This window comes from Myripristis murdjan, chromosome 1, assembly GCF_902150065.1.
Source record: "Myripristis murdjan chromosome 1, fMyrMur1.1, whole genome shotgun sequence".
In the NCBI taxonomy this organism is placed as follows: domain Eukaryota; kingdom Metazoa; phylum Chordata; class Actinopteri; order Holocentriformes; family Holocentridae; genus Myripristis; species Myripristis murdjan.
The window spans coordinates 6,654,178-6,669,915 of NC_043980.1; the positions used below are offsets into that span (position 1 = coordinate 6,654,178).

General features: G+C 43.3%; 1 protein-coding gene across 1 annotated transcript in view; it reads right to left on the reverse strand.

The window, feature by feature from the left end:
* Nucleotides 1-15,738, reverse strand: part of lcor (ligand dependent nuclear receptor corepressor) — a 116,182-nt gene that overhangs the window by 57,020 nt on the left and 43,424 nt on the right. The window contains exon 2 of the mRNA XM_030061195.1: nucleotides 1,787-1,852. Within this exon, the coding sequence (XP_029917055.1) occupies nucleotides 1,787-1,852 (66 nt within the window). The remainder of the gene's footprint in view (nucleotides 1-1,786; nucleotides 1,853-15,738) is intronic.

A 15,738-nucleotide genomic window follows, 5' to 3' on the forward strand; every position in this document is an offset into this window, starting at 1 on the left:
ATTCTAAGAATCGAGAATTGCATTTAGGACTCACACTGTCCATGTAAATCACTGTAGCTTTTGTCAGTGTCAAGTGAAAAACTGATATAATATTAGGCCTATGTGTGACAGATCTTGATTTTTCTCATAGACAATAACAGGAAAAGAAGCGGCTATAAAACGGTGGAGACATTTTTTTGAGCGTCACAACGACTCGTTTCACCAGCAGACTTTGATCCGTTCAGTCCGATTACATTTGGAAAGTCTAGAAGAGCCGCACGACTCAATTATTTTATTCCCGTTCTAGTTAGCCGAGAGCTAAACCGGAAGTTAGCCGGCGAGCTCGGTGGAAGTCTCGAGTGTGCCCACTTCCGGTTTCTTCCCGAATCCGAATAACGAAGCTGGATTTTTTTTTTTAAAAGCTCGAATCTGAACCTGAATACAAATAATGCAATGGCTAAACACCCCCTAGTAAATATGGATTTTCCATTTTCCACATTCTTTGGTGATATTTATTAGGGCCCGAGCGCTGAGATAGCGCGAAGCCCTATTGTTTCCATAAGGATTATTATTTTTATTATTTTTATTATTCTTACAACTCTTTAAATGTCAATAACTCGAATGTGCGTGGACGAAAAGTCACCAAAATTGGCGTGCGTGTCAGTTCTGGTGAAAATTTTGATATTTTATGGGTCTCGCAAAAAGGCGGGGCAAACCTAGAAAATTAGGAATCGCGAGCCCCTCGATACAGTTTATCGTAGAACAATGAAATTTGGTACACATATTTATCATGACCAGACGCACCAAAAAGTCTCTTGGAGCCACACCCTAAGTCCAACAGGAAGTCGGCCATTTTGGGTCAAAGTTGCGATTTTGACGCCGTTTTTGCCGTTTTCAGCCCTCGTTTCCTTTATTTCCAGATGTATTGGGTGCTACGCGATTATTCCAACCGCCCATTATTCTGAAACGGCAATAGTCAAAAAGGCAAAAAGTCGTCTTGGTCTGAAAGCCCATTAGTCTGGAGGTCCACTGTCCCCAAAACAAACCTGATGGAGTTCAGTGACTGCTGATGTCATGTTGAGTTTTACATCCATCCCTGTTTAACCAGAGGAAACCCCAGCCTACACCTGACCGAGTGCACAGAGAGGACATTGTTCAGACTATTGAGTGTTTTTTGAATAATGGTAATTTGTTTTCCGCATAAAGACCCGTCATATTAATGGGATTCTGGTCCAACGGGACTTTTTCGGACTATTTGGGTTTCACAAAAATAGGCTTTCGGACAGAATTACAAGTCAGGAGTCGGTACTTGTAGTTGATGCAGGAAGTGAAAGCAGATATCCAGCCTCCTCCCCACATCTGCATCCACTCTGCCGTCGCCTGAATAAAACCACTTGACCGCCACTTTCAGCTTCACGTCTGTTCCACGGCGAATAAACGAGCCGCATGTCGCTCGCGTTACCGTCTCCCGCCTCGGTTTGGTTACCAAGGAGGAGGTGTTTTATCAGACGGCCGTGTTGTTGTGACAGCCTGCAGGTCGGTATCGCAGACACATTTTAAAGAGCGGCGGTGCAGACTCACGTTTTGGGAAGACGGAGGCTGACCTGACAAACCGCCTTCAACCGGTTTGTTCCCTTTTTGTTCGTCTGCATGGATCATATTTATTACAGCTTCACTGTTTCTAAGGTGCTTTACATATTCTGCTTTGGCAAGTGGCATGATACAGTTTGATATTTTTTGCATAGTGCATCGGTGTGTGTGTGTGTGTGTGTGTGTGTGTGTGTGAATACAAAACAAGCGTGTTTACCTCGGAAAAGGGTGATATCTTTGACTAGTCCTGGTCCAAACAAGCCTTCCAGGATGCTTTCAAAGCCTGCAGAGAGGAGAGGAGATGCGGCGTTAATGCACGGTGTCGTATTACCAACCCGACCAAACAACATGGACGAGACAATGAGGAAGTAATCTGCATCAAAACTGCAAAAACATGAACATAACGTGTGTTTTAGCAACGCTCTTCTCCGATCAAATGTCTTCTGTCGCTGTTTTGGGGTGGGGCAGAGGTCAGACGGGACAGAGTGTTTGCACTTGGGACGTATTTCGCTGACGCACACGCGGCCTCTGCTGCACACACACACACACACACAGCAGCTCGACAGCACGGGTGTCAAAAAATCATATAATAAATAATATAAATTCATTAAAATTTAAAAAAAAGCCGACTGCAATCTGTAATCATCAAGCAAAGTGACAAGAGGAGTGAATGTTAACAAAGTGGAGCACAGTTTTGGAAACCTGGCAGTATAGCACACACACACACACACACACACACACATGTGCACACACACACCACTCAGCACATACACCCAAAGTCAAAAACAGACACAGAAATACACACATAGACAAGAATGTGGAAACACACACACAAACACATACAAAAACACAAACACACACACATGCAGTAGACAAAGATGTAAAAGCGCTTTTTAGAGACACGCACGCACACACACACACACACACACACACACATGCACACACACATTCCTTTCTTCTGGGCTCTTAAAGCAAATGAGTGCTTTACCTAATAATATAGCGAGCTAATGTCACTCACTTTTTATTAACTGTAAATACCCCCGTTCAGCTGTTGCCTGGCAACAGCATACAGAGAAACACAAATACATATAGCAGCTTTCCATCCGACACCCCCCCCCCACCACCACCACCACCTCCCCACTCCAACCCCCATCTCCCACCTCCCCCCATCCATTAAAGGGGAATGGAGACACAAGAGCAAGAGACTGAGACAAAGACGTGTGTGTGTGTGTGTGTGTGTGTGTGTGTGTGTGCGTGTGTGTGTGTGTGCAGTTATGCATTTTTACATGTGAACGTGCATTTGCAGAAAGCAGTGGAAACATGCACGTGTACAATATGAGTGCGCACACACACACACACACACACACACACACACACAGAGGTGCAGGTCTGAGGCCAAACACATATTAACATCCAGTATTTCTGGAGTCAAGTCACTGCAGCCGACCTCAGGCAGGCCGCCGTTCCTAGATCACCGACATTACAGGCAACCGATAATAAAGAGGTCAAAGGTCAGCGCCACATCGCCCCGGCAACAGATGTTTGAAATCCTCCTCCCACTTCAGAGCAGTCTGCAGTATTTCCTTTTCTTTATTTGTGCGTACAATAAAATAACAAAAACAAAAACAAGGAGAAGGTGGAGAAGAAAGAGAAGGAGAAGAGACCCGCCTGATAAAGGAAATGAAATGAAATACATCCATATACAGTACGTACGCCACAAATTTACATTTTTACAAATTTACACGCCAACCTCGGGCGCCACGTTGTCCCAAAGCTGGAAATTTACAAGATTTAAACTCTGAGGTGTGTTGAAGCGGACGCAGCATCAGAACGGCAGCAACGGATTATTATTTTAAGATGTGATGTTGTTGTTTATTAATAAAATCCTCTTTAGATGTACCCAGGCAAACAGATAATGGGGATCTTACATTAGAAATGACATGAGTTGATGATTTAAAACAACACTGGACTGTGCTGGGAGTTTCCTGTTTTCAGAAAAGACATTCATAGGATTTATACAAGCTACACACACACACACACACACACACACACACAGTGTTTGAGCTCGGGAGGGGGATGCTCGCCCTGCAGGGATGCTGAGGGAGACAAAGGCGCTTGAAGCCGAGCTGCTGGCCTGCAGCTGCTGGTGGCCGGGCGCTGGGTGCCGCCGGGCGCCGGGTGCTGTCGGGCGCCGGGGTGACACCATGAGCAGGAAGCCACCGAATCACTGCCACCCCCAGGCAACGCGCCCTGCAGCTGACCTCTGACCTCTGACCTCCTTGTGTGAATCCGGAGGGGCAAGACCCAAAACTAACGACATCACTCGCTGCATTAGTGCTGTCGTTGGCTGGGCGCTGTGTTTTCAGACAGACGTTGTTTAGCATTTCTATAAAATGTGCAATATACGTACACACACCACAAGTAGGGGTGTGAAACCGTTCAGTCCACAAGACACACTACAAAGTGCAGTGTTACACACACACACACACACACACACCCACTGCATGAGAGCCATCCAAACACACTGAGCTGATGCATTAAAGAATCCACTGCAAGTATTGATATGCTTGTTTTAAATAGTCTAAGCAGACTTTTTCCTTCTGAGAGAATATTTGTTGATTTCATATTTTTATCCCAAATCTCAAAACACTGCAAAAACTCAACATCTTACCAAGATTATTTGTCTTATTTTAAGTCAAAAATGTGCACACATTCTTATTTTCAAGTGAAAATTGTCAAAAAACAATTTACTTCTGAGGTGATCATGTCTTATTTTAAGTGTAATGAGATATTTTGACTAGAAATAAGACATTTTTGACTTGAAATAAGACAAATAATCTTGGTAAGATTTAGAGTTTTTGCAGTGAATGAAAACAAAGCTGTTTTTGCAACTAAGAGAAAATCCAGAGACGACTGGAAAGACAAAACAAACCAAAATCATGACCCAAAAACCCGCAATAAAAACTGAGCCATGGGTTTATTGAACTGTTCCACCGCTGTGTTTTGTAGTACATAAGAGTGAGAGAGTGTAAACCACTCCTCACACACACACACGTGCACACAAACACACACACTTTAGCAGCGCCTACACACAGACAGAGCTCGGTCAAACTGTGTGGAAAAGGACGTGTGTGGGCATCGACCCACAGCTGGCACAGCCTCTTCCCTCCCTTATTCAAATTGGTATTGCATGGGGTGGAAAAACACACACACACACACACACACACACACACACGCAGGCACATCACAAAGTTCCCTTAAACCTGCACATGCAAAATTCATGCTGCCTACAAAGGGAGCTTTGATAACAAAAAAAGCGAAAGCTTCAAAGAATTTTCAAACGCTCCAATTTTTTCCTCCTCTCCCACTGCCAATATGCCGGGAAACACGGCTCTCCTTTTAAGTCCCGGGCGAAAATAATTAGGGTGCGGCGCTGCAGCGTGAGAAATTAGCGTTGAGAGTCAAAGTTACACGGGTCCTGTGCTATTTGGGCCACAAGATGGAGGCTGGTCTCATATTTAAAGGGACAGACGGGCGCGAACGCACGGACGGCGGGCGCCACTGCCGAGGAGAGGCCGGGCCTCGGCGATGCCGGGCGCGCCATTGGACAGATGAGATCAGGGACGCGATTGGCCAAATGAGATTAGGGCCGTGATTGGCCAGATGAGATAACGGTGACAAAGTCTCTGGAGCCGCAGGCAAAACGCTGGGAAATGTAGGTCACTTTAGAGAACACACTCGGAGCCCAAAAGCACACACACACACACACACTCACACACACAATATGGCATTTGGGATCCTGTCAGTGTGTTATGCAAAAGTATGTGTGAACAGAAACACACACACACACACACACACACACACACACACATGCAGAGCCAGCCCTAATATCTGAAATGTCCACTGTGTCACTTTGCTTTAATTCACACAGTTCAGCAGAACAGCCGGGAGCAGCATGACACCTACACACAGCCACACACACACACACACACACATACATGCACACGCACACAATAATAATAATAATAACGAATAAAAAGCTTTAAAAAAAAAAAAAAATGGGGTAAAATGTGCAGTGTCATCATATAAACATGCAAAAGGTCAAGTCTGTAAAAAAAATGGCTTTTTGAAAGAGACCTAAAGGATGTGTGTGTGTGTGTGTGTGTGTGTGTGTGTGTGTGTGTGACGTAGCCGCCCCGATCTCGTCAGGCGGCGCGTCCCGGTCACCCCGCTTAATCCCAGCAGAAGCGGGCGATATTAACGAGAACGGAGAAAACGCGGATTCTCTAAACACACACACACACACACACACACACACACACACACACGCAGCTGACAAATTCAATAACAGCTCGCGTTTCATTTCGCAGCGAGCCGGTTCAATTCAAAGCTCCAAACTCTTTATACGTGGGATTGTGAAGAGCCCGTGCGGACAAAGTAAGCGGGATGAATGAGATGAGAAAAGTACTTCCAGAGGCACGGCTGCTGAGGAAGAGGAGGAGGAGGAGGAAGAGGAGGAGGAGGAGGAGGAGGAGGAGGAGGAGGAGGAGGAGGAGCGGGCGCCTCGCAGCTCTATGAAGACATTCAAATCTACAGAAGCATCTTGACAGATACGGCGTCTCGGGGAGATCCATATGGATGTAAAAACAGCAACGAGTGTTAAAAAAACAACAACAACAACAGCACACACACACACACACACACACACACACACAAACACACACACACACTCCTGTTGCTCCGCGGCTTTGCTGCCTGTTGAGAGCAACTGAGCTGCTTAGAAATTCAGGGTACGCTTGTCAAATCAGAGTAAACACACACACACACACACACACGCTCGCTTAAGCTCCTCTTCCCATTTCCAATTCCCACGGAAAGGCACTCGACATTCGAGGAAGCGCTGCGATCAATCTGAGAAGGAATGGGGAGGAGAGAGAGGAGAGGAGAGGAGAGGAGAGGAGAGGAGAGAGAGGAGAGGAGAGGAGAGGAGAGGAGAGAGGGGAGAGAGAGGAGAGAGAGGAGAGGAGAGGAGAGGAGAGGAGAGGAGAGGAGAGGAGAGGAGAGAGAGGAGAGGAGAGGGAGAGGAGAGGGGTGTTGAGCGTTTGGTTTTCTTGTGACCATTAGGCCTGGGCTAAATATAGAGCTGTATGAGCATGAATAATTTAGCCTGAATGAGGCCCTGTGAGCGGGGCCCCTCGCCTGGTCCCGATCAAATCAATACCTAATTTAACCCTGGCAGGGATCTGGGCCGGACAGGAGAGGAGGCGAGGAGGCGAGGAGGCGAGGAGGCGAGGAGGCGAGGAGGAGAGAGAGCCCAAAACACACCCCGCACCGAACGAACACTGCAAAAACTCAAAATCTTACCAAGATTATTTGTCTTATTTCTAGTCAAAAATGTCTTATTACTAGTCAAAATATCTCATTACACTTAAAATAAGACATGATCACCTCAGAAGTAACTTGTTTTTAGACAATTGTCTAAAAAGATCCAGTGAAAATTTGCTTGTTTCATTGGCAAAATTTGTTTCCTGTTTCTAGCTCATTTTCACTTATTTCAAGTGAATTTTCACTTTTTCCACTGGCAAATTTTGCCAATGAAACAAGCAAATTTACACTTGAAACAAGTGAAAATTGTCTAAAAACAAGTTACTTCTGAGGTGATCATGTCTTATTTTAAGTGTAATAAGACATTTTGACTTGAAATAAGACAAATAATCTTGGTAAGATTTTGAGTTTTTGCAGTGAAGGCCGGCGACGTTTCTGACGCTTCTCATTTCCTGCATTTCAGCGATACGACAAACGTCGCTCGAGACCGACACATCGCATTCTGTCACCTCGCATCTCCTGCTACATGTCGTCCGTGCACGCACACGCACACACACACACACACACACACACATGCACGCAGCTGACAGCCGACACACAGCTCGCTCATGTCTGTGCGAGCAGAGCTAACTCTCCGTGTCAGGAGGAGAAAATCCCAGAAAACCGGCAGCGTCAGGATTACGAAGGAATGAGGAAACAGGCCGGCGTTCGCTCCTCACACACCATTTTTGTTTTAGGAATCAAGAAAAAGGGATTAGAAGCCGTCAAGCCCAAAAGTTTTTTGTACTACAAACTGCAACTCAAGTAGAAGTACTGTTCCTCTGCTGGTTTCTGACTGCAGTAGAAGTAGAAGTACTGTTCCTCTGCTGGTATGTGACTGCAGTAGAAGTAGAAGTACTGTTCCTCTGCTGGTATGTGACTGCAGTAGAAGTAGAAGTACTGTTCCTCTGCTGGTATCTGACTGCAGTAGAAGTAGAAGTACTGTTCCTCTGCTGGTATGTGACTGCAGTAGAAGTAGAAGTACTGTTCCTCTGCTGGTATGTGACTGCAGTAGAAGTAGAAGTACTGTTCCTCTGCTGGTATGTGACTGCAGTAGAAGTAGAAGTACTGTTCCTCTGCTGGTATGTGACTGCAGTAGAAGTAGAAGTAGTGCAGTAAAAATGTCCTGCAGTAAAAGTCCAAAGTGTCTCATGTCAAATGTCCTGGCAGTAAAAGTGACTGAGCTCCTTTTTCCAAACAGTAACTGTGTTAGCTGGGATCTTTTCCATGCAGTTAGAAAAGGAGGAGAGAACACGCTGCACACTGCATGCTTTTAAAGGGGCATTACACTAAAACTGAAGTGAGGATCCTGGTGCAGTTTTTATTGTGAGATTTGGAAATGAAAGAAAAATCGAACCAACAAAGTAGAAGCAGGTTCTTCTTCTCATCTTTGCTGACCGAGCTTTTATTGTGAAAGGTTCCACAGTCATTTAACATGTAATGAAGGGCAAAAAATGGACTGAAGTAAAAGTAAAATGGTAACACTTTACAATAAGAGTACAACAATTAACTTTAGTTAATGCTGTAATAAACATTAAGTAGCAGGTAATAAACATTAAGTAACAGGTAACTAACCGTTAACTAATGTGTCTAAGAATCATGTACTAATGCTGTTCATGCTAAGGTATTAATTTATGTTATTTAAGAGTTATTGTAGATATTATTAACATTAGTAAATGCCATAATAATCATTAACTAACAGTTAATTAACCATTACAGCATTAACTAACGTTAATTGTTGTACTCTTATTGTGAAGTGTTACCAGTAAAATTACTGACTTTAAATTTAAAAAAATACTCAAAAAATCTACTCAGTTCCAGTAACGGGAGTGACTGTAATTAGTTACTTCCACCTCTGCGAGCCAGTTCACACCAGTGTCATCACAACTGGATCTCCTGTTTCTCTGATTCGCTTCGACCCGGCAGCCAATCACAAAGCTCCCTGTCATTCTGAATCAGCTGATTGGCCGATCATCAGCCAGGAAGCGACGTCTCCAGTTTGTGTGGAAAAATAAAAAAGAAACGGACAGAACAGACGAAGAAGAGAGCGCCACCTACAGAAATGCAAACTCCAATCCAAGTCCCGCCCACACGGTTTGATTGACAGATGATCTCTGTGGGAAAACTACATTAATAAGAAGAAAAAAAATTATTCTTCTCATTCTTGAATCAGTGTGTCAGTATGTATGCTGTATTGTGTATGCAGACGTGACACTGGCACAGTTTATTTACTGGCCTTGGCCGCTGTAGGGAATGCTTTTCTAATAGGAATAAAGTTATTATTATTATTATTATTACTATTATTTATTATTTTCCTCGCTCTATAGGCGACATTTCCTGTCAGCAAAGCCTCTGACAGTGTTCTCCAATATCACCCCCAAGGACTGGCTGTGTATTTTGACTGGATGATGTCAGACTGCCTGCTGCTCTCCCTGGAAAACAACCAAATAAATAAATAAATAAATAAATAAATAAATAAATAAATAGCTACAGGTATTGTGTGTGTGGCTGACCTTGAGGCGAGCGTGGAGCTGATTTCACGGCTACACGGAGCAGCGACACACACACACACACACACACACACACAGGAGCGGTGGGAAAAGGCCACAGGAGTTAATGAACCTCTACGCACAGCACAAACACTCAACTTGCGCTCTTTTTTTAAAATATATAAATAAGTAAATAAACAAATAAAAAAATAACGCCTTTACATTCTGCATTTCACCCACCATGAGCTGAAACTGCATTACAGAAAATATGGGAAAAATGTGGGAAAACAAAACAAAACAAAAAAATGGTAATTTCCTTTACATTCAGTCATTCAGCAGGAAGAATAAAACACCAGGAAGGAGGAATGTGAAATTTCAAATTAATACTTTTTTTTTTTTTTTTGCACTAGAAGCCCCTCCCCGCCTGACAGTAGCACCACGAGCAGTGTGTGTGTGTGTGTGTGTGTGTATAATAGTAGTAGTTGAGACAGTGGCAGTTATAATAAAAGCTGCACTAACAATAGTAATATCGACAGCGGAAAAATAATAATAGTGGTCACTGTTGCAGTGGTAACACTGTTGCCAGAAAAAAAAATAAAAAAATAAAAAAATAACTCCATGACTGTTTATTATCATTATTATTATTATTATTATTATTATTATTAATTTTTTATTCCTTGATTAAAATTTTAAAACACACCTCAGACCCACATATCTTATTAAATGTATTATTTTTTATTCTTATTTTTTATTTTTTATTATTTTTACAATTTTTGGGGGGGAAGTGAACACCTCATGTGAACGCTATGGGCAATAAACTATTTTTTTTTTTTTTTTTTTAAATTATTATTAACCGAGAATGACAAAAAAAAAAAACATGCTATCCTGTGACTTATTCAATTCAAAAAGTTCTTCTCAAAATTCAGCGACTTTCCAGAAATTCCACGGCAAATCTCTCATCAGCCGTAATAACACCGTTACTAGAAAAAGTCACATTGTTTTTAATGGTAACAGCTGCAGTGTGTTACAGTGGTAATAACGGTAGTGATGGTAATAACATCGGCGCTGCAGCAGTGGACTGCGGCGCTCTGACACCTGTAGATCTTTGGCCTGATTCAGGTGTGAGGTTCCTTTTTAATTTGCATATTTCTCTGTAAATAAACGCCGTCAGGATGAGCAGCTTGTTCATGCGAAACGGGATGTGGCTGTCGACGGCGACGCGCTTTTGTTTCCTTTTGTTTCCTTTGTTTTTTCCCTTTGTAACGACGCACATGTCGGTATTTTTTATGTTTCCACGAGTAATAATGAAACGCTGTCAGGAGCCTCATCTCAGCACCGACACTCCGTTCCTTTCCGTTCCTTCTCGGGTCAACAACCACTTTCAACCCACAATGCACTCTGTTTCGGTCCCCCTCCTGTGGTTTGGTTCGATTCGGAAGTTGGAAAACTGAACCTGGCTGCTGTTGGCTTGAATTTTGGGGTCAGGGTGGGCGAGGTTTTTCTGACTTCCCGAGGTGTAAATCCGACTTCAGGGGAGATTTCTGGTTGAAATTTCCAGCTGGGAACGGGGAACATCCGACTTTCCAGCTCAAATGGAACGCAGCACCCGAAACGTGGAGTAACGACAAGGTGAGGCTCAATCTTTCGTGAAAATCTGCATGAAACGTCCCGTGGTTCGGTTCAAACGGAGTCCAGAGGCCGAGGCAAAAGACGAACCAGTGAAACGTCTCCAAACGCAAAGAGGGAAGGAGCAGCGAGCCGCATCCGATCTGTCCTATCCCTGCAGGAAACGCAGAGGCGGAAGTGTTTCTTTAAGTCACAGCAACCTCTGGTGGAGTGTATGTTCTGTGTGTGTGTGTGTGTGTGTGTGTGTGTGTGTGCGTGTGTTGGGGTGAAACCTTGGGAATACGGAGGAAAATGAATAAAACAAACACGTGCAAGATTGGCCGAAGGCACGGTAAAACACAGTCAAACAAACTGCAGGAAACACACACACACACATACACTCACACGCACATGCACGTACACACAAATAAAATCAACACACAGCCTACACACACACACACGCACACACACAGTGTGTCGTCGATTCAATCTGACGGCTTCTCAGGCAAACCAAATCCCTAATCTCATCTCTCTCCGTTTCTCTCTGAAGTATCCGGTGATGAGCTCAAAGCAGGCAGGCAGCTATTTCTGTGACTAAACCCCCCCCTCATCCAGCACACACACACACACACACACACACACATGCACAAACTGTCAAAAAAGACTGTGCCATCACAAACGGGGTGGAGTCACTGTATAAACTCTCAGTGGCGCTGCAGCTGATGATCATTTTCACCCTCGATTCATCCATTCATTCATTTTTTTTCACGTGATCCACTCATTATTTCATCTAGAAATTGTGAAAAATAATTTTAAAAAATACCTATCGCGAGTTACAGACACCCATGGCCTTGCTTGTAAAAGAGATTTTTTACGCAATTTTTTTAAGCAATTTTTTTAAGCAATTTTTGCCTGGTAAAATAAAGGTTTAAATAATAAAAAAAAATAAATAAAATAAATGTGATGCTTCATTAGGCTGACCAGCTGTCAAAAATGAAAAAAAAAATAAAAATAAAAAAAGGGAGTTTATACCAATATGCAAGAGAGAAGAGTAAGTATGTTTTTGTTTTTGTGAGGCTGCAAATGTCTTGGTTCCCTGAGAAAATTGGCCAAAAAATAATAATAACAATTAAAAAATAAATCAATAAATAATAATAATAATAATAAAAAAGCTAATGAGCGCGTCAGGTGACGTTTGAGGAGGACGGCGTGGAGGTTTCGTGTTGTTGTCGCTGCACCGAGGCGGTCACACTTTCGACATGTGAACGTGGTGATGACTTGGGGAAAGGCAGAGAGGGGGAGAAAAAAAAAAAAAAAAGAAAAAAAAAAAAACTAGGTCGAGCGTCTTGATTGGCTGACGAATCGCCCCCCCAACATCAAACAGCGGCACAACGGATGACTGAGTCTGTGCAACGAATCACTCGCTCGCTTCTCCCTGCGCGCGCGCACACACACACACACACACAGCCGCAAGCGTGCATATATGCACAAACACAAATATATATATGCACACACACACACACACACACACAGGCCTGCTTATGCAAAATGAAATCAGCTGGTCACGGCAAATTTTGGCTCTCTACTCCTCCTAAGATTGAAGTCTTTGCACCCCCCCATAATGCACTGGGGCAACCCTCCACCAGATACAGCAATTGGACAAGGGGGAGTGTGTGTGTGTGTGTGTGTGTGTGTGTGTGTGTGTGTGTGTGTGTGTGTGTGTGTGTGTGGGCGAGGGGGGGTTGACCACGCTGGCTTCTTCTACGGTCTTTGCTCATTTCTTCAGCCGGGCAGACATCGGAGGGTGGTGTGTGTGTGTGTGTGTGTGTGTGAGTGTGTGTGTGTGTGTGTGTGTGTGTGTGTGTGGGTGTGTGTGTAGGGAGGAGGGGGGGCAAACGATCCAATTACTCATCTAATTATCTAATTATTTCATTATCCGGTGGAGAGCAGGAAAGAGCGGAGAGGATGAAGATGGTCTCTGTGTTTCACTCCGGCTGACGACGCCAACTCAAACCTTTCTCTGCTCAAACTCTTTTTACAAAAATCCACCCCTTAATCCCGTCAGTGCATCATTACCCCCATCATTAATCTCATTATGCACTCCTAGAAAACCAAACTTGTTAAATTAAAAGTTTCAACCCATAAAACATGCACCATTTTTCCTCCTCTGTGCCAAATAAACTCATTTCCTGTTGTTTTAACCCTTGTGCATGAACCTTCCCCATGTTTCAGTGCAAGACAGATGGACAGATAGTTTAGTTTAGGTACTACATTATATATAACATGAAATACATAAAATTAACCCTATAAAGCCATTTGTATCATATATGATACGCATTTTCAATTCCGTTTTTCGTTTTCAGTTTAATCAATGCTTGACCAAAATACTGTTGTATACCTTTGAACACTTCCCCTGTTCACCCTGGACCATACCATTGGCACTTCAAGTACATATCATATATCATACACCAGAAAGGTCGTGTAATAACATATTTTTTTATTTAAATTTTTTTTTTATATATATTTTGTTATAGGACTAAATAAAGGGTTCAGTTTCAAAAAATTGGAATTTTCTGCCAACTCTTTCATAGTTCAGGCTTTATAGGGTTAATCAAGAAAGATGTCATTTAATGGGATCTTTAAACAAAACAGTTTATCATCAAGTCCCTCATGATTGCCGGGTGTCAATTTTTAAAATTTATTTATTTATTTATTTATTTATTTTTACATGTGATGTTTGGTGTCCAACACACTGCTGCGTGAAGCTTTGAGGTCTTTTTGGCCTGTTGGTGGCGCTGTGGTGAGCCAGTCGGTTTCATTTTGGTGGACGCCGGATGCTAAAGGTAGAAATGTCACGTCGCGCTCCAGAGGTTCATCAAATTTGGCCGAGCATCGAGCTGCACTAGGACGATCAGGTTTATTTGAAAAAAATGTTTCGACCCCACAGTCGAATTTCATCATTTCCCCTGATTTTCACTCAGAACAAGACGGCACAGAGCGAGAAATCACTTGGGACGGATGGACAAAATCGAGCCAATCAGATCGCAGCTCCCGTCACTGTCGCCGTGCACAAAGGGCTCGTCTGTTCTCTTCTTCTTCTGTGGTGTCCATGCCAGTCACACACACACACAGGAGGAAGTGGCTGAGCAGGAGCGCGGCACACACCACGCTCGGTTTTGTTATGAGACGCAGGCTTTCCAAGCATCTGCTGACAATCGGATGCCAGCTCCTTTCCAGAGATCAAATCATTTCTTTCATTCACAGACCGACAGAAAGTCATTCATGGTTTTTTTTATTTATTTTTTTAATCTATTGACTATTGTAACGCACTTCATTCGGGTCTCAGCAAAAGAAACACTCACCGGCTGCGGCTAATTCAGAGCTCCGGCACGCTCCGACAGAGGTGACTGTGTTACGCCGGCACGGCTCGTCTGCCGGTTTTAGAAATGATTTTAAAATTTCACTGCTTGTTTTTAAGGCTCTACATGGTCAGGCTCCTGCTTTGTGCTTGAGATACGTCTTCAAATCTGTTTTTGCCTCTCTTAATTGCTTGAAAATTCACGGCCTTCTTCATTCATATGTCTTACAGGACAAACTTATTCCAGAGTGTTTTACTTCTTTCCTGCTGGATTTTAGTCATCCGACTGTCACCTGTTCATCGGGTTTTAACCGCGTAACTCTTTGAAACTGGAGCCATTGTTGGTCCAACGAAACAGCCCAAAAAATAAATAAATAAATAAAATAAAATTAAATTAAAAAATTTTTTAAAAATTATGAGTTTCAATTTGTGTCATATTTGGCACATCAGGCAATTGCGCTTTTTTTTTTTTCCCAAACAAACAAAAACATCATCAAAAACAAAAATTCTTTAACACATTGGTAATTCCAAACGTATAAAAGAACACTTTTCCTTCCAAACACAGAAAAATAACACTTTTTCCATGATTTAGTGTTATCTTTTTTATTATTTTGACCAATTTGGTGAAAATGACCTCAATATACCTGCTGTGTTAAATTTAAGACGGCCATTTTCAACACGGTTTTACAAACAAAAATGTTTTGAAATGTTCAGTAATTTCACAGCATCGACTCAGTCACTGTTCCTATCGATGTCTCAGTACAAATTTTGCTGTACAGTCGATGCACAAGGCTGAAAACAATCACGTCTTAAATATGACACGTGCAGCTTTACAGGGTTAATATTATTCACGCGTCAAGCCGGTGATGTTTGGCCGATGTTTCCCCGTTGGCGTCGGGTTGGTTTACGTCGGCGGTCGTGATGCGGAGCGCCGCTCAGACTCAGAGGTGTTCAGGCTTCTGAGGTGTTTGGCACCTCCTGATTTCAAATGGCTTCACCGTCACACGGCTGCACCAAAGAGGGGAGGCTCTCCGGGGGTCTGAGCACACCGCCGCCAACATCTGTGGTGGGAATGCACCCCTGGGGTTCTCTATTCTGTTCTATTCCATTCTATTGTATTCTGTTCTGTTCTGTACTCTGTGTCTCGCGCCAGTACCTGGTAGTTTGAGAAAAGAGTGAGGAAGAGTGAGTGTGTGTGTGAGAAACGAGGAACAAATTGATTATTGAATAGAGAGAGAGATGGGGGTCGCTGCATTGTGTGCGTGCATGCATGTGTGTGTGTGTGTGTGTGTGTGTGTGTGTGTGTGTGGTGGAGTAGGTTTAAGTGGCATATAAAGGAAGAGAAGGGTAATA